The sequence below is a fragment of the Mixophyes fleayi genome, chromosome 11 (assembly GCF_038048845.1).
Source record: "Mixophyes fleayi isolate aMixFle1 chromosome 11, aMixFle1.hap1, whole genome shotgun sequence".
NCBI classification, from domain to species: Eukaryota; Metazoa; Chordata; class Amphibia; order Anura; family Limnodynastidae; genus Mixophyes; species Mixophyes fleayi.
The window spans coordinates 72,286,556-72,305,374 of NC_134412.1; the positions used below are offsets into that span (position 1 = coordinate 72,286,556).

The 18,819-nt window shown below is 41.3% G+C and overlaps 1 protein-coding gene across 2 annotated transcripts in view; it reads right to left on the reverse strand.

The window, feature by feature from the left end:
• Positions 1 to 798: 798 nt before the first annotated feature.
• Positions 799 to 18,819, reverse strand: part of KLHL17 (kelch like family member 17) — a 58,620-nt gene continuing 40,599 nt past the window's right edge. For both annotated transcript variants that reach the window (XM_075191628.1, XM_075191629.1), the window contains exons 4-12: positions 16,759 to 16,980; positions 12,775 to 12,891; positions 10,503 to 10,716; positions 9,673 to 9,817; positions 9,409 to 9,576; positions 8,679 to 8,767; positions 8,491 to 8,564; positions 3,616 to 3,797; positions 799 to 2,616 (exon numbers count right to left, since the gene is read on the reverse strand). In XM_075191628.1, the coding sequence (XP_075047729.1) occupies positions 2,388 to 2,616; positions 3,616 to 3,797; positions 8,491 to 8,564; positions 8,679 to 8,767; positions 9,409 to 9,576; positions 9,673 to 9,817; positions 10,503 to 10,716; positions 12,775 to 12,891; positions 16,759 to 16,980 (1,440 nt within the window). In that variant the 3' untranslated portion in view covers positions 799 to 2,387. The remainder of the gene's footprint in view (positions 2,617 to 3,615; positions 3,798 to 8,490; positions 8,565 to 8,678; positions 8,768 to 9,408; positions 9,577 to 9,672; positions 9,818 to 10,502; positions 10,717 to 12,774; positions 12,892 to 16,758; positions 16,981 to 18,819) is intronic.

An 18,819-nucleotide genomic window follows, 5' to 3' on the forward strand; every position in this document is an offset into this window, starting at 1 on the left:
TTGGTTTAAACAAGAAAACAACTTCCTGTTGTGTCGCAGAAGCATGTTTAAACAACGCAGACTGAACGCTCTTGTAAACACATCTGAACACATATCAAATGCTTACACATCCGCAATTCGCTTTATATATGTATTAACATGCAATAAAAAAAAAATGCATTGCAAATGCCAGGGTGTACATAGCCTAAAATTGACCGTGTAAAAAAGACAGGCATCTCAATATCCACAGACATGATTATTACATAAATAAATACTTAAATAATGGATGCATTGTTAAATAAATATGTTCATTGTAGCCTTCCTAGTGTAGGAGGGGGTTAATTGTCGTTAATATCTCTGCTACAGTTAATCTAAATCCTCCTACAGAAACACATGGCAATGGCTTTACATGCCGTTAATGAAAAATAAAATACAACTAGCCATTAATACATTGCTCTCGTAGTGATGTCTATGTGTTGCAGATCTGGACTGTGTCTGTGTAGTGATGTTCGGAGTCGACGTTGAAAGCACATGAGATGCCAAGTGGAGAAGGCTCCCGTGAAGAGGTGCATTGTGGGAAAAAAAACATGCCGATCATTAGGAAGAAAATCTATGTCAGAGGACATGCAAAAGCAAACCGCAAGACAAAAAAAAAAAAAGAAAAGGAGGAAACCCTAGATGAACGCAACAAGCAAGGACATAGAGGAAGTACTGTAATTCTATTCTGAGGTTCCTTTTCTAGAAAATGTCTAGACAACGGAGGTTATTGCAGAAGTAGTGTGAGGTTATTGAGGCATGAGATGAGAAAATAAATACAGATTTGCTGATTCGCGGTTATTTTTATAAATAGTTAAAAATATAGTTCACGCAGGAGTGCAACAAGTCATATTAAACATATACGACAATAAAACTATGGCAGCCAGTGGTTCTTAATAACACCAGGTATTATCAGAAGCACCCTAAATAGGTTTTACGTGCAAATTGTGCTGGGTTGAATGTTGGCAGAATGGAGATGTTACATGTTAGCACCCAAAAGAGCACAGTTGATTTCAAGAAAGACGCTTGCTAAAGTAGGAAAGTGCAATTTATAGCACGTGTAATCGTTGGGGTCATTTGCTAATGTGGTGCAGTGATCTATAGCTGCCAATCTGGCATTTACTTCCATTAGTCTTAAGGTACGGACTCGCTGGTGGTTGAAGGTGAATGAACAGTAACCAAGAGTTCACCTGGGACTAACTTACTGCATTACATTTAGAAGTTTGAAGTCAGCATCATAAACACTCACAATGACGTTGTCACGGCGATCTATTGATCATTATTCGGTGTTAGGTTCACACTGAGCCCACCAGTGAGAATGTACCATAAATTGCAATTGAGAGATCAAATCAATTCTTATATTTGATTGGTTGCTGTGGGATACTGCACACTTGCATCGTGCCAATAATTCAACCCCCTTGTGAAGATTTCCGCTCATTAATGATATATGTTGCATTTTATAGGGTCAGTTTTGTATACTTTCATCCACTTCCTAATCAGGGTCATAACGCCCTGCAAGCAAAGTAAGCTTTGGCCACTCTGCTGAAAATCTCCTTGAAACACGAAATGATGTCAAGGAATGAAAACTTTCCACTAGATGTCAATGATGTAAGGTGCTGCGTTTTGTTTCTCTATAACAGAAATCAATGTAGTCCAGGCTTTGAAAGTTTTGCATCATTAATCCTGTGTCAGTGCGGATGGTGGTACTCTATTGGGTAAACAGTGCACCTGGATATAAAAGCAAATAAATAAATATATTATAGTATCTATTTCTAACATTTCCATGGCACAACATACAAGTCCAGGGAGAACGTAACAAGAGATTTAATGTCATAACCTGAATGCATCCAAAGATCCTACAATGTTCACATCTAGTCACTCCACCACCTGTATTTTAAAGGGATTTATTTAATCACGGGTGGGCCGTAGATCATCGATTGCCTAAAGTGCAGGAGATGTCCATTTTTTGAAGATTATTTGTGTTAATGGATAAATACGGGGAGTACAGTTGTGGGATGACTTAACCCCTCTCCCGCTGAAGAGGACTATGCAGTGCAGTAGAGCAAACATTGCCGTCTTCCCAGACGCAGAGACTTGCAGGATGCTACAGAGTTCAGAAAAACCCTTTCCCGACCAATGCACAGAAATGTACTAACCCATCTGCTGCCGGATGGGTCTTTAAACGGCAAAGAGGTATCTTTGCAAGGGGATGCAGGCCTTTCCAGCAGTGAAGAAGGTACATGGACAAATGGCGTGTCCTGAGAAGAAGCCCCCTAGAACTGAGAAACCAGTGTTTGGCTCCTCTGGTTCCTCCTCTTCATCTATGGTGGACAGTGTGGACTTCTCCTGGATGTGAAGAACCTGATTCTTTGTCAGAGGCTGGTTGATGAGACAGACAGAGTAGGGGAAGAGGGAGGAGGAAAGTTGAGGAGTTCTAGCACTGCTACCCCTACGCTGCTCCTCCGGGTGAACATACAGGATGCTGCTACCCACTTGTTGGTACGAGGGTTGTATTTCTCAATGGAGTTCAGGCTTGAGCTGCCGTCATTGCCTCCTACTGCATAAAGCCACCCATCCATCGCCACAAGATCATGAGTGCTTCTGTAGAAAGACAAGAGATTAGTAGATGAAGATCTGAAACGAGACAATCCATCCCCCTGACAATGCCTAGATGCGTCATGTGTCTACTGTTTGGGTTTTCAACATACTATATTCTTTTATTTCTTTTAAATAATAAACTTTCCGTAGACGTTTGTAGAATTACAATTCCGAGATTAAGAGGGGTCTGAGCTTCTTACTTCATTACTAGCAGGAAGTTATCTGGATCATTACTATTCAATCTTCTTCCAGAGTTTTGTTCCAGTCCTTGGTCGGTGGATGGGATTTAAACACCAAACAATGGGAAACTGAAAAGTTTAGTAATGCCCATTTGAAAATTCATCAGATGGACATTAGTAGCTAGATTTCTACAGAGTCACAAAGCCTTTTGATCTCACAATCAAAGACAGAAAAAGTAACAGGCTCTGGGAGTGACCTAACGTTTAGGGCCATAGCAGTCAATGTACGACAAAACAGGTTGTTACAATTGTCATCATGTAATGTGCACCTTCTGCAACAGAGCTGGTTATTTAGCTAGGTATTTAAACTAAATAAAAACAATCACTGTGTAAAGTTTTCACCCCTGGAAAACGGATTATTCCTCATTACACAGCCTCCTGAGGCCATACAGCAGGGGGCTACAGAACTCCCCCCTCCCCAATACTAGCACCAACCTCCCAGCTGGGGGTTATCTGATCGCAGAAAATCCCCTCATGTACATAAAGAGCGGCTGTGAAGCCCCACAGTTATTCCTTTGATGTGATATTAAAGTAGGGAGATAGATTAGTTTGAATGGTAACTTCCGTCAGATCCATTTATCATTAGAAACCATTTAAATTGTAAGGGCAGGGTTTTTTTAATGTTAGTTTGTTTTTTGTTTTTTTTTTGCACTAATTATAGCATTTGGTACCTTGGTGTTATTTTTAGATACAGTAAACAGTTTATGTCAGAAATATAAAAATACTTGTTTATTTGTTTCACATTCCCTCCAGTCCACGTTACCTTCTAATGTTCATTGGTGCCACACTCTCCCATGTGTTAGCCTTTGGGTTATATCTCTCTACAGAGTTTAGACAGCTTGTGCCATCGTTCCCTCCTGCGACGTACAGCATTCCCTCCAGTACAGCCACGCCGGCACTGCTGCGGCGGCTCAGCATGTTAGCAATTTGAGTCCAAGTGTTTATCTGGGGAAAAAAATGAGGGAGAAGTCATCTTATAAGAATAATTAGGGAAAGGTACATATTGGGGTGTACTCTGTGGATCTTGCTCTCTTGTAATGCTGTAAACTCATTCTCAAAGTCGCCTACTCACAGCGAGAGCAGCCACTTGTGGGCTGAGCAATGATTTTGTTTGTTCATCAATTCACTAGAAGTAGTGGCATCAGGCTATCAATTCACTAGGTTCTAGCAAGTCACAAGGAACTATTGGCATCAGCTTGTCAATCATAATCATTTCACTAATTCCGCAGCACTGTACAGAGAACTCATTCACAGCAGTCCCTGTCTCAATGGATCTTACAGTTTCAATTTCTTAACACACACACGTCAATTTGATAGCAACCAAGTAACCTACTAGTATGTTTTTGGAGTGTGGGAGGAAGCCGGAGCACCCAGAGGAAACCCACGCAAACACGGGGAGAACATACAAACTCCACACAGATAAGGTCACTAGGAACTATCAACTATCAGTAACTAGTGGCATCAGCCTATCAATTCACTAGGAAATATCAAATCACAAGGAATTAATGATATCAGCTTGTCAATCACTAGAAATTATTATTTGCTACTAGTAGCTACAGTGATGTCACTAGTTTATAGTGAATGAATAGGCGCTAGATTATTGCTTATCTCCACTGTTAGGAGGGTACCCTTTAATATCTCCTAAAATGACATTTATAAACGGGCACATCATAGTCCTCTCTATTTCTGCCTTGTGGAATGTGGTGCAGCGCAATGAATAATTGCCTGGTTGTCAGGCCATATTGCACAAGGCCTGCAATTTCAATCAAAACTCAAATTCTAAATTGTTGGCTGAGTTTGACCCCATTTTAAAAACAAAAATGCGATTGGTGCTTTTCATACTTACTACCCACATTAAACTGCACAGTAAAGAAATATGAGAAAATTACACTGACCCATCATCATTATTTATTTACATAATGCCACCAATTCCGCAGCGCTGTACAGAGAATATTTCGTCATTCACATCAGTCCTTGCCCCACTGGATTGCCGAACCCGCCAACAAATTTTGGTATGAGGCCCAGGAATGGAATGTTACATTCCTGATAGAACTCATCTTTTTTTGAACATCAAACTAAAATGTTGGGCGAAAAAGAGCCTTATGCTCACAATGTAATGTGTACTAGCCCTTAGCTGGAGATATTTATTCCTCATTTAACACTTGTCACTCATCTATTAATTGCTGTCACATGCCAAAGTGAAATAATGAGTGGTTCCAATTAATAAAGTATGCTGCGTATGTAGAATGCAAAATAAAATGTGGAATAACTCGGGTATCCTCAAGGGAAACAACATGACAGCACATGGGCTCAGGTCTATATTTGGGACATATATAAATATGTACATAGTAACATACTTAATCATCCCAAGGTTTTACACACATCATCATCACCATTTATTTATATAGCGCCACTGATTCCGCAGCGCTGTACAGAGAACTCATTCACATCAGTCCCTGCCCCAGTGGAGCTTACAGTCTAAATTGCCTAACAAACGCACACAGACAGACAGACAGAGAGAGAGAGGGAGAGACTAGGGTCAATTTTTGATAGCAGCCAATTAACCTACTGGTAAGTTTTTGGAGTGTGGGAGGAAACCGGAGCACCCGGAGGAAACCCACGCAAGCACAGGGAGAACATACAAACTCCACACAGATAAGGCCATGGTCGGGATTTGAACTCAGCGCTGTGAGGCAGAAGTGCTAACCACTACGCCGCCGTGCTGCCCTACACACATACATTCAGCTACTGCATATTGCCAGACCTATGCCACCATTTTCTTTCCTTCTTGCTGGAAGCATTATTAGTAATGGAAGACATCCCTTGTCAATGGATTTAGTATTTGAAAAAATAAAGTGCGAGTTGAAAGAAAAACTTTTTGAACAAATATCTAATCAGCGTTCTCAGTATCAGTCATCTTACAGCTTCTAATGCAGTAAAATGGTTATATTAGTCTATTCCTAACACTACTTGGTTTATCAGGCTTAAGTGCTAGTAACATAAGAAGTATAATATAAATCGTCAGAGTCTAACTTTGGGGCTCTCTTAGGGTAAACTGGAAACTAGTAAAAAGGAGGAAGAGGTCGCTCCCTGCTGGAGAGACAGTGAACAGCAAGCACTAAGAACCAGCAATGCTCATAACATTATGTTCATCATCATCATCATCATCATCAGCCAGGGCCATAACGAGAGTGGTGCGGCCGCCCAGGGAGCAAGCCTGTGGGGTAGCAACGGCCGGCCACCATTTGTCCAAGTGCTCAGCTCCCCAGGTACATATAAATGCGGTGCCGCCACAGATGAACATTGGAGACGGCCAGAGACATAATGCTGAGACCGCCAAAGACATAATAAATGCCGCCCGGATCAGGCCATCACTGATCTCCCGTTACCAGGTGATGGGAGAGATGCTGAGATGTGGAAGCAGTAAGTATGGTGCATGCGTGGTAGGGACGTCTTGAATATTCTCGGCACAATTTGGCTGTAATAACGGGGGATCTGGCAACGCTATTAGGCACTGACAGGAGGCCAAGGAGGTAAACATGCCTGAGTATTACGAGGAGGACGAGAGGATAATAGAAGAGGAAGATGGAGGTGGAAAAAAGTTTTATGGATTCCAAACTCTCCCAACACTGCTGGAGGATGAGGTGTGGTAATATGGGGTTTCTTGCATATAATGCACATCAGCTGTGCTTTCCCCAAATTCCACTGTCCATCCTTCCTTCCAAACTAGCCACATCTTCAGCAGTGGTGGAACTACAAGACCCAGCAGGCCCAGCCAGCCAGAGGCAGGCCATGCTATAAGTTGTAGCTTTACTACAGAGGTAGAGAGTCACTGGTGGTGTATCTCTGTCCGACAGTCCCTTGCTGTCTTTCTTTGGCCCTTATATTTTCTAATGCTCCTTCAGTTTGTCTGCTACTGACACAGTCTGCCCTCCACCCTATATCAGTTGGGGTTCCTCATGGTATGTTCTCTGCCCTCTGCTTTTCTCTCTGTATCTGTCTCTGACCCATGTCTCTCTCCTCTCTGGAAGACACCTCTCACTTCCACCTCCAAGACTTCTCCCGTGCTGCTCACTACTTATGAAGCTCCATACCTGTCTGACCAGGCTTCACCAACCTTCAATCTTTCAAGCACTCTCCATCTTTCTAGAAGCTCCAGTCTCAAGTCCAATACAGGTCCTACTAGCTCCTATAGACTCAGCGTTGCCCTCTCGCTCTAGACTGTAAGCGCTCACATTCAGGGATTCTCTACTGTTTGTCATCTTCGCCTGTACTGGATCTGATGGTACGTGCAAATTTTGTACGATTTGTAACTCTGACTGTCCAGCGCTGTTAAGATTTGTGGAGCCTTACAAGCAAACGATGATGATGATGATTCTTACAGAGCTTTAAAACTGTGCGTCAGTCTTGGCTGAAGGAAGGGCCCCAACTATTGCTGGACATCAGCTTTAAATATGTATTTCACAATGAGGAAGTTCATTGCAGAGTATAAGAACATGTGCATTATAATTAAGGTGCTACAGGAAACCTGTCTTAAGTAATTAAAGTTGTTGGTGTGAGAAAAATTCGGAGTCAATTATAGTGGACTTCCTGGAATGGGCTAGATGCAGAAATAAATATTATTCACTATAGAGTTTTACACGTTATACATATGATAAGGATAACATAGAACATCCTTAGCTGCAGATCTGTGCATTGCTATTAGTATCTCATGTGACTTCACCATACAGAAATTCTATATTCCATTATTCCCTATAACAGGCATAGAAAGCACAAACTGAATATAATCATTTTTGACCAACAGTGAGGATTTCTTACAAGTACCTGATCCACTGCAAACCTCTGGGTCAGCCATTGTACCCACTGGCAATCAATATATGCATTTTACTAGATTTTAATGCTAGTAACTAGATGGATCTTACAATAGAAGCCAATGTTTCTAGTTTCAACCAACCCAGAACTGCTGTTACTAGCATTTTATAGCGTTGCTATATAGTTATATTTGTGTTCTTGATCTATCCATCAGCAGCTATTTATAGAACGCCACTAATTCCGCAGCGCTGTACAGAGAACTCACTCACATCAGTCCCTGCCCCATTGGAGCTTACAGTCTAAATTCCCTAATATACACACTGTCCGAGACAGACTAAGGTCAATTTAATACCAGTCAGTTAACCATGTTTTTGGAGTGTGGGAGGAAACCAGAGCACCTGGAAGAAACATATGCAAACACGAGGAGAACATACAATCTCCTCACAGATAAATCTATGGTCAGGAATCAAACTCATGACACCAGTACTGTAAGGCAGAAGTGCTAACCACTGAGCCACCACATGCGTTTTTAATGAAGCTTACATTGAGCTCCAAACGTTAGTAAAAACACTGGTAAGAAATGTATGTCAATCACATTTGTAATACATTTTTACTAGTGTTACAAAATTCCAATGCAACATCATTGTGTGCCTGACCTAGGAACTTGAAAGCCTGTAATAAACTTTTCAACTTCACTAACTATGTAACTATATAATATACTTAATACACAGTAACCAATGTCCCAAAACAAACACAGGGAAACAGATTGGGAGCATGTACACAAGTAATATTCCACAAACCAGTGTGGATTACAGTAGATCCTTACCTGTGGCTCATATTTTTCCACTGTGGCTAAGTGAGATGAACTATCATAGCCGCCAACTGCATAGAGATTACCATCTGAAAATATCAGAAACAGGAACAAAATGCGTTAGCCAAGAAATCTCACACTGCGTAGAATCCATATAAACGATCTTCCATTCAATCAGTCTCACAGAGAAAGAGAAGACTCACCTAGTGTTGCTACACGTACATATCTACGTCTGGTGCTCATTGCAGCTATGGACGTCCATGTGCCCGTCAGGGGGTCATAACGCTCTGCACTGGAATGACAGCAACTTGTTAGCTATGAGTAACTATATATGAAACATTCATGTGTATATTACCTATGCTACAGGAAGCTTCCACCCAAAGGTGCACCCTTACCTACCTACCTCTGCCAGCATAAACTAAAGCTGGCTTGACATGGGGGATCAAAGTGGACAGATCCTGCCAAGTGACCGGATCACATGGGGGCATGTTACCCTGTGTGTGGGGTCATCTGCCAACCATACTAACAATGGTAACTGGCTGATGAGAGTTGCCGGTGTTGCGCTTGGTTTGGGGCAACAAATGTTGTAATATCAGCTTAATAAACACATCTCAAAATGTTAATACAAACTCATTTTTTTCATTACTAAAGCTTCCATTGAGGGTTTATTGTAAATGCTACATTACCAGCGGACGATTAAATCACTCCAGCCTTTCTGATTGGGCTATGACGCATACACAGTATAGAAAGGGGGTTACTCACTAAGTGCAAAAACTAAAGGCAACTATTCTGACATTATCTTACCTTGTCTACTTTATATTAGATCACCAGTAATTACCAATTGGTTGTCATGGTTACTGCACACATTGCACTGTGATTGTTAATAACCTCTGGAAACATAGTTTACACAGATTTGGTTTTATAACACAATACCTGTTTAAACAGGAAGCACCATCATATCCACCTGCGGCGTACAACAATCCATGAAGTACGGCCACCCCAAGACAACTGCGCCGGGTTCCCATAGAAACTTCTGGCTGCCAAGTGTTTGTTACAGGGTCGTAAGACTCAACCGTAGCGAGATCAGAGGTTCCATCATATCTGTGGGAAGATAGAATGGCATCAAGTTGTGCTAGCTCTGTGAGACGTCAGTGTTACAGGTGTCAGATAATACTATTCAGTGCCAGTTACACTTACCCTCCCACTGCATACAGCTTATTGCCAATAGCTGCTACGCCCACTCGGGCTCTTCTTGTAGACATGGAAGCAACCATATGCCACCGGTCAGTACGGGTATCATATGCTTCACAGTCACCATGAATGGCAAACAGACTGCCACCGCCTACGGACCAGATACAAATAGACTTGTGTCACCTTAGATTATTTGTCAGAGAAAAAATAACATACCCTGGTTATAGGTAGGGTTGGATTTAATTTTCTATAAATGTTTAGTAAAATAATATATGTGCATTAGTCATTCTGCAGAGAGGTCTCTCTCGCTCTATATGTAATATATATATATAGATATATATATATATATATATATATATATATATATATATATATATATGAAAGCGCTACAGAATCTGCTGTCGCTATATAAATAAATGGTGACGATGATGATATATGTGTGTATGTATGTATGTGTTTATATAATATATATATATATATATATATATATATATATATATATATATATATATATATATATATATATATATATAATCTATACATACATACATACACATATACATATACACACTCTGTACCAGAATGCCTGCCTGATGTGCATATGCGAGTCGATGTATTAGGCCTATCAGCAAGGATTTGCTCGATTTCGTATTTCAGGCATCCTGGGGGCTTAGTAATTATATACTAGTTATATTTATCATCATCATCATTTATTTATATAGCGCCAACATATTCCATAGCGCTTTACAATTTATTTATACTGATCAGTTTGTGAGTACAGGACAATGGCCACAGTCCAGATGTATTCCAGTCTACAGAGCAGTAGTCCCCCTTACCTACTGCAAAGAGCACAGTGCTGGCTCCCTCGCAGCGCCTCGGTCGGGTTCGGCTGTTACTCAGGACCCCCCGCTGTTCTGGCATCAGGTGGTACTTGAGGGCCTCAATCAACAGGTCCTTACACTCCGAGTGGTGACGCACGAGGAGCTCTGTGTCCACGCTGCTCATCAGGAAATCCCTGCTCAGCAAGGGGAGCCGCACACACTTCATTAGCTGCAGGCAATACATAGTATTATCCTTTATACAGGGGCAATCTACACTGTAATGGAAGTATTTCCTTATCATTAAATTACACATGTGATGCAGGTAAACATTTGGTTGTGATACTATTATGATATATCATAATCGTATGCCATACGTTTACTCATATCATAATAGTACAGACAAATGTTTACTCATATCATAATGGTACTGGCAAATATTTACTTATATAATAATAATACAGACAAATGTTTACACTTAAGTAAACATTTGTCTGTACTATGATATAAGTAAACATTTGTCTGTACTATTATGATATAAGTAAACATTTGGTTGTACTATTATGATATAAGTAAACATTTGGTTGTACTATTATGATATAAGTAAACATTTGGTTGTACTATTATGATATGAGTAAACATATGGTTGTACTATTATGATGTGAGTAAACATTTGCCTGTACTATTATAGGATATGATATATTATAATAGTATAGCCATAAGTTTCCTCATATCATAATAGTACAACCAAATCTTTCCTCATAACAACTCGTATTTTTACCTTTCAATTTGATATTTTTTGAGCAATTCAATAGTACTTGATGTATATTTTATATGTTAGACATTGTGATTTTCTAGCTTTATATTCACTGTCCAGCACCGCTTTTTAAAAAGTGAAGTGAAATAGAGTATTTCCTCTCCCTACATAAGAAACAGTAAGAAGACGCATCCTACACCTTGCAGCCAATTATTATAAAGGATATTTTATGAACCACAAAGACTCGCAATTCTTCTTCATGTACAAGTGGATTTCAAAGTGAACATCTACAATTATTGGAAACACTTAGATAACGCAGTCTGGGCCTACAAAATTGTGTGTTGGCTCCAAGACCAAACTCTTTTTTCATTAACATTTTTATGCTTTTCTCCTAAAAGCCAGCTCAGTTTAGCTTCATTTATGTCCTACATTAATAATGGGAGTAAGTAGACACCGTAAGGGACTTTATAATGTACTTTTTTGTGTTTGCCGAGAAATACATTTTCCCATAGAAGTGCAACTGGAAAGTGCATCCCATTATAATTATAAGGGCAAGAACCCATCTCTAGACCCTATGAGGTGGCAGAGAATTCAAGGCCTTATGAGGTCAAGGCCTTATGAGGTGGCGAAGAATTCAAGGCCTTATGAGGTGGCGGAGAATTCAAGGCCTTATGAGGTGAGCAACTCCACCACTTTAGCTCATTTAAACAATCTCGATCCAGAAAATGAAATCTCACTTTTGCCCATCAGTATAAAATTAGTAACGCCCTTGATCTGTTCAACTCCTCCCTGCAGATGGTACAAGCCTATGTGCTGTATAAATGCTGCCATCTTGACCTGCACTTTCCCACAAATTATTATCTTTTATTCATATATGAAAGAATATAAGTGGAAAAATATGATGATATTGGCAAGCACATACAAACAGCAAGGCATAGGATCTGGGTTATTTTGCTTCACACTTGCTGTGTTATCAGTGGTCATCCCAGGCTATAGACAGCATTTTCACTATGTAACGCTCAGTCTGTGACTTCCCACTCCCTGTATTCACCCACTCTCATCATTACACTACTTGTGTCATCACTAACATAATAATATGGACGAGTCACTGCCCCCCACAAGATCATCACACTCCTCTCCTGAATGAATCTGTGCTGCTGTGAACACTCTAATGATCTGATTGGCTACAGATTGTTTCATCTCTACCCATTTCAATAATGAAGACATCTGGATCAGCAAAAGATGAAGTCTGACAGCAAAAAGGTTCTCTGACCTTATCCAAACACACCTTAAAGCAGCTAGCTCACTAAACAGGTAACTAAAGTCCCATATACCACTCTAATAATGATGTTGGGGCACAGTAACATGCTCTCCACCACTGCATTAATGGGAAGCAGCATGTCAATAAGTATAAACAGGACAGGTTGTTCATGTATAATCATCCGCTCATTAATAGCCAGGCTTGTATATGTATATTAAGGATACAACAGTGGATTACTTGGCTGTTTATGCTCACACATCTCTGTTCCTCACCCGGGGAACATGCTGTCTCCTGCCATCCACATCATGTTTGACCCAGTTCAGGACAGCTCGGTACACCTCTTCCTCTGAAGGAACATTCAGACTGTCACTGGAGATTAGGTCCAGCACCTGTAGGCAAAGAGAGTATGAAAATAAGGACCAGGATTCCATGGCAGCTGTGTAGCCTCTTCTTCTATGTCACTGGCTCAGAGTCCTAAATCTGACAAAATCATTCAAGAATGTATGCTTTTTTTCAATGGACACAAGGAAAAATTAAAATTGATATCTGTACTCTAATTTATTGGAAAAATGTTCTTTATCATCATCACCATTTATTTATATAGCGCCACTAATTCCGCAGCACTGTACAGAGAACTCACTCGCATCAGTCCCTGCCCCATTGGAGCTTACAGTCTAAATTCCCTAACACACACACACACAAACGTTCAATTTGTTAGCAGTCAATTAACCTACCAGTATGTTTTTGGAGTGTGGGAGGAAACCGGAGCACCCGGAGGAAACCCCCGTAAACACGGGAAGAACATACAAACTCCACACAGGTCATGGTCAGGAATTGAACTCACACCAGTGCTGTAAGGCAGAAATGCTAAACATTTAGCTACCGTGCTGCCTATATTATTTATTATGCTCTGTATTACAGAACCATTTTCCAGTGTGTCAGTTTTCAAAAATGTTGTTTCTGGGACCTCAGTCATCACTTTCTTAACATTTGCTCCCTATACATTCTCTCCCTATCCAGGGCTACTACTACCATTAGGTCACCGTCATATCACTCATTTAGGGTTTTTAACCCCCCTCTCCCATTTAAACATATCCCCTTCCATGTTGGCCGACAATGGGCAAGAGAAGGTGTGTTTAATAGTTGAGCCGGTCCTGCACAATTCTTACTAGTAGGATTGCTGTTGGTTCTCCGGGTCACTGATAGGCTGGGAGCGTAGTGCTGGTCTATGTCACCGTCCAGCACCACAGTCCCAGCCTATCACAGAGAAGCAGTAGCCGGCAGCAGCACAGACAACCTCTCCTGTACCGGGCCTACCGCCCCCCCCCCCCCCCCCTCTTATAGTGATAGTGTCATGGCAGCATGTGAGGAGCAGGGGGCATTTCTGATGGCGAGATTAGCCCAGGTCATCCAGTACTCTGCCACCAGCCCAGTGCCTACCTCACCCTCTCTGCAAATGTCAGAGCAATATTGTAATGTGTATGAAGCGATCACTAAGACAGGCAATACTCTGTATTATTATGAGAACAGTGATTCATAGAGAAGGCCTGTAAGGGCGATACCTCTGGGCTCAGTAGGGGTTTACTTACTAACCATAACAACTGTGCAAGTGCCACACAAAAGCCGTTTTGTGATGTCACGCACCTATTTTTACACAGTTGTGTATGTTTTAACAACCACGTGTACAGGGTAGAGAAGATGTTGATTGCAAGAGGAGAATATTGTTGCCACTAACTATGGAAGGAGCCAACTAGACATTGGCAATCAGGGAATACTAATGTGGGCTAGCCAATGAAATGCCTGTTCTCACAAGTACAAAAGCTAGACTGTGTTGTGGTACAAGATATACTAATGAGCTATAGGGAATGGAGAGTGTACAATGCTTGAGTGAGATATTTCCATTATAGTGGTAGAATGTACAACCAGACAGATTTTTACTTCACCTTATAAGTCATGTTTATTGTGACCACTACTTGCTATGTAATGCCTTTTGTAACTTCTATGCATATTTCATAGCGGAGCGCACACACACAGCGGAGCAGACACACACACACACAGCGGAGCAGACACACACACACACAGCGGAGCAGACACACACACACACACAGCGGAGCAGACACACACACACACAGCGGAGCAGACACACACACACACAGCGGAGCAGACACACACACACGCAGCGGAGCAGACACACACACACGCAGCGGAGCAGACACACACACACGCAGCGGAGCAGACACACACACGCAGCGGAGCAGACACACACACGCAGCGGAGCAGACACACACACGCAGCGGAGGGCAGAGACGCAGCGGAGGGCAGAGACGCAGCGGAGGGCAGAGACGCAGCGGAGGGCAGAGACGCAGCGGAGGGCACAGACGCAGGAGGGCACAGACACAGGAGGGCACAGACACAGGAGGGCACAGACACAGGAGGGCACATACACAGCGGAGCTCACATACACAGAACACAAGTACACAAGAACCCCAAACCCGAAAACTGGTGTGCAAAGTAATATCAAAAAAGCAAAATGTGTCAATGTACGCACTGCTATAGAAATAAGGCATAAGGCACAAAAATAAACCCCAAAAACTGTTACTTCTGTACAGTAAACAGTCCCATGAAGTGGCCTCATAGCAGGGATCAGATTTAGTGTATTAGAGGCTATAATGAATATAAAAAAATAAAAATAAAGAGTGACAGACAGTGGCTTCAGCTATAACAGTTATTAATAATATATCTTGGATAAGAACATATTAACATGTGAAATCAGGAAATATCACCCAGCACTGTGACAAAACAACAGCTTGACAGGAAATAACAGAACTAATGATAAAAGACTTGTAAATAAAATACAGTGGGAATACCCATTCAGGGCCTACCAGCTGGGCACTCCTTGTGTTGGAGTTCCCCTGCATTCTGTATGACAGGCAGTTGCTAGGAGATATGGTGATTAGATGATCTTACAGGGGGGCCTAGGTCAAGCCGTGTGTGCGTGTTTGAGGGGGCTTCAGAGAGGTACATTCTGTGTGGGCAGTTAGAACCGGACCTGGCTGCGTAAACTCTACTGAATTAAAATAACCCAGTACAAGATCAGGGGCGCGGAACAGACGTGGGTTTAACGCCTCTCTGAGGTAATAAACTGTGTTCTTAAGTTTCACTTCTCATTATCTGTATTTTTCTGACTATAAGACACCGTGAACCATCAAAAATACAGTGGTGTAACCTCTTCACTGCTAGAGATTTGGGCAGATTTTGCACTTCATGTGCTGAAGCCAACATTTCACTATGCTGAACTACGTAGTTTACAAGTCGTTAAAAAGTTATTCTATCTTAGTCAATTCAATTTGTGGGTTTTATGAATATCAACATTTTTGATTCCTGCTAAAGACTTAAATAAATAAAGAGCGTGTGAGTGTTACCGATGTATTTTTTACATGTGTTACTAAAGTACATATGAATGTTTTTATTATATTGGTGTAAAGATGCCTATATGCACTTTCCTATATAAAGGGCATCTGGAAAGATTAGGGGCTAGATTTACTAAACAGCGGGTTTGAAAAAGTGGAGATGTTGCCTATAGCAACCAATCAGATTCTAGCTATCATTTATTTAGTACATTCTACAACATGACAGCTAGAATCTGATTGGTTGCTATATCTCCACTTTTTCAAACCCGCAGTTTAGTAAATATACCCTCTGGTCTGATTTCCACCACCTCTGAGGACCTTATAAGCAGGGAATACTCCTGTGCCTTCTCCATCCCTTCAATCTCACTTTAGCAATATCATCTATATCTATATCAGGGGGGCCCAGTGCACTGCTTTGCCCGGGGGCCCATAATGTTGTTAAGATGGCCCTGATAGCCAGTAGGCACCTGCCAATATATGTCTTATATATTTTTTCTTAATGGGGTTCCAAATGCATTTTAAATCTGTATGTGTGGAGCATCCTGCGAGTCATTTCACTTATCCTAAAACAGACAACAAGTCACAGTTCTCCATTAGAAAACTGTGCATAGTAACCTGAAAATCAGAATTAACATTTACAATATCCTATCTTCTAAGTAAGGCAGAGACTCTGATGTTCTGGAGATGTTTGTACAAATGTTGTTGCTTGGTAATGACAAAAAGCAAGAACAATTTGACCACGTGTGACCCTAGGAGGTAATATAATGTATATTGCTGTCTATGTAGCTTTATTAAATTTGGCAGCTCACAACTTTTGGATTTATAAACTGAAATATGAATTATTACCTGTTTTAAAGGCAGAAGCATGAACTCCTCAGTCTTTGACACCTCCACAAAGTGTTGCAGGACGTACTTGTGTGCAGACTTGAGCAGGTCGCTGCAGGAGTGTGTGTCTGCGAAGCCCCGGATCCCCAGGCAGTTGGAGGGGTCCAGCTGGCTGAGCAGGAACTTGCAGCAGGCATCTCGCACTCCATTCAGCTGCAGGAGGCTGGCGGCTGGGAGCAGAGTCTGATAGGAAGATAATAGTGTAGGTCAGGCTGTAATCTTATAACCGCTGCATGGGTGGGCACACATCTTATATAAACAGTATTCACTAAGTATAATTCTATGGTACTCAAAGCACAATTCACAATTGATCATACTTTCAAATAAATGCATATTCAATTAGCTGCGGAGTGTCTCCGGAACGGTCGCAAAGGAACTCCGTGGCGATGTAACATCGCAGATTTCACAGAGGTGCAAGGAGAAATCCGCGATGTTGAGGTACCGTAGTACCTGCAAATATGTGCTGCCACAGTGTTCCGAGGAACATCACGGCTAACTGAACATGCCCCATAGTGTCTTAGTAAAGCATTGGGCCACCAAGGGCATCCAGAACAATGTGCCTTGACATTCCCTGAGGATCTAGACCAGTGGATGCTTTGCTAATAGTGTAATAGTGATGGAAAACGTTGTCGCAGGGCTGCTCCAGAAGTGTCTGTCACTGTTGCTTCTGCCAAGTATGCTCACTCATCCATCTCTCTAAGTCAATGACGTCTCTTCCTCTAACCTTGGCAGCTTTGCCTGCCTATAAGCATGGATGATAGTTACTTACGAAACACCACCTGTTTGGAAGCATCTGCTTTAAAGTCACTTTGTATTCCTCATTTTATGTAAGTGTGTCCTCTGCTTTAGTAGATGTGTGAAGGGTAATATTCATCTTCTCACTGTGTGACAATTAGCCCATCTATCCCAATGAGAGGCCAGTCCCCACATCTTCTAGTAGATGGAATATGACGCGTACATCTATACCTCATTATTACTAGCCAATATCTCCATCGGTCTAGAAAGCGTGAAGGTATCCATTATACTGATAGATGGTGGAGATATATGAGGAGGACGCATATAGTGATCCTGTCTATTACCCTTTTTTATGGACATGATTTTAGGATTAGAGATCGGAATACATTGGGTGCTGACTGGTATCCTAGGATTCAGTACTTGTCCATTTGACTTTGCACAGAAATACTTCTTGGCATACGGTATATGCTGAATCCCATCAAAGAAGCTGCAGTGTGAATCATTTGAATTTTGGGGCACTGATTACTAATTATCTGGTGACTGTATATAACTTTACAGTAGTTACCTACTGATCACTTTGTGCACAGATCATGGGTGTTGATTTATTAACATCTGAATGTAACACTACCAAGTAGCTATATAGTGCCAGTTCAGTGTATTACCTGCAGGCTCCCTCTCCTGTCACTCATTGCACACAAATGGAGGGAAGAGATTCACTAGACATTCTACTGGTTCAAAAAGAAACCTGTCCCAAGTCACCGAAACTTTGGGGAGAGGAATGAAAGGCTAATTACAAGTTCATTTCTTTTTGTCAAATCTCATAATTTATTGAGTTTTCTTTTAAATGCATTTCTATATATTGAACGTGTAATCAATAAAACAAAGTGTGCTTGCATACGTGTTTTTTTTTTTTTTTTACAAATGTTGTACAATGACAAGTCCACATAATGATAAAGTAGATTACGGCAGAACTTCCAGAAATGCCATGTTAGTCACCACTGCATGGGGGGCCTTTATAGATGCCTCTCATATCCTATGTTTTAACATTGCTGAGCACAATGATATCACCACGGTTACAATGATCTCATTTTCAAGTAAACTAGGAGTCCACAACTTGCATGAAATAGCCAAAGCGGCAACCGCCTAGTAATTCATTTCAAACATTAAGTTCTTCTACTTTACTGACTAATATAAACTACACAACTAGATGGTTTATATAAATAAACTGCAATGATCATGTATGCAAGTCTAATCATTATGATCAGTTACAATTACAGTGTGGCCAGA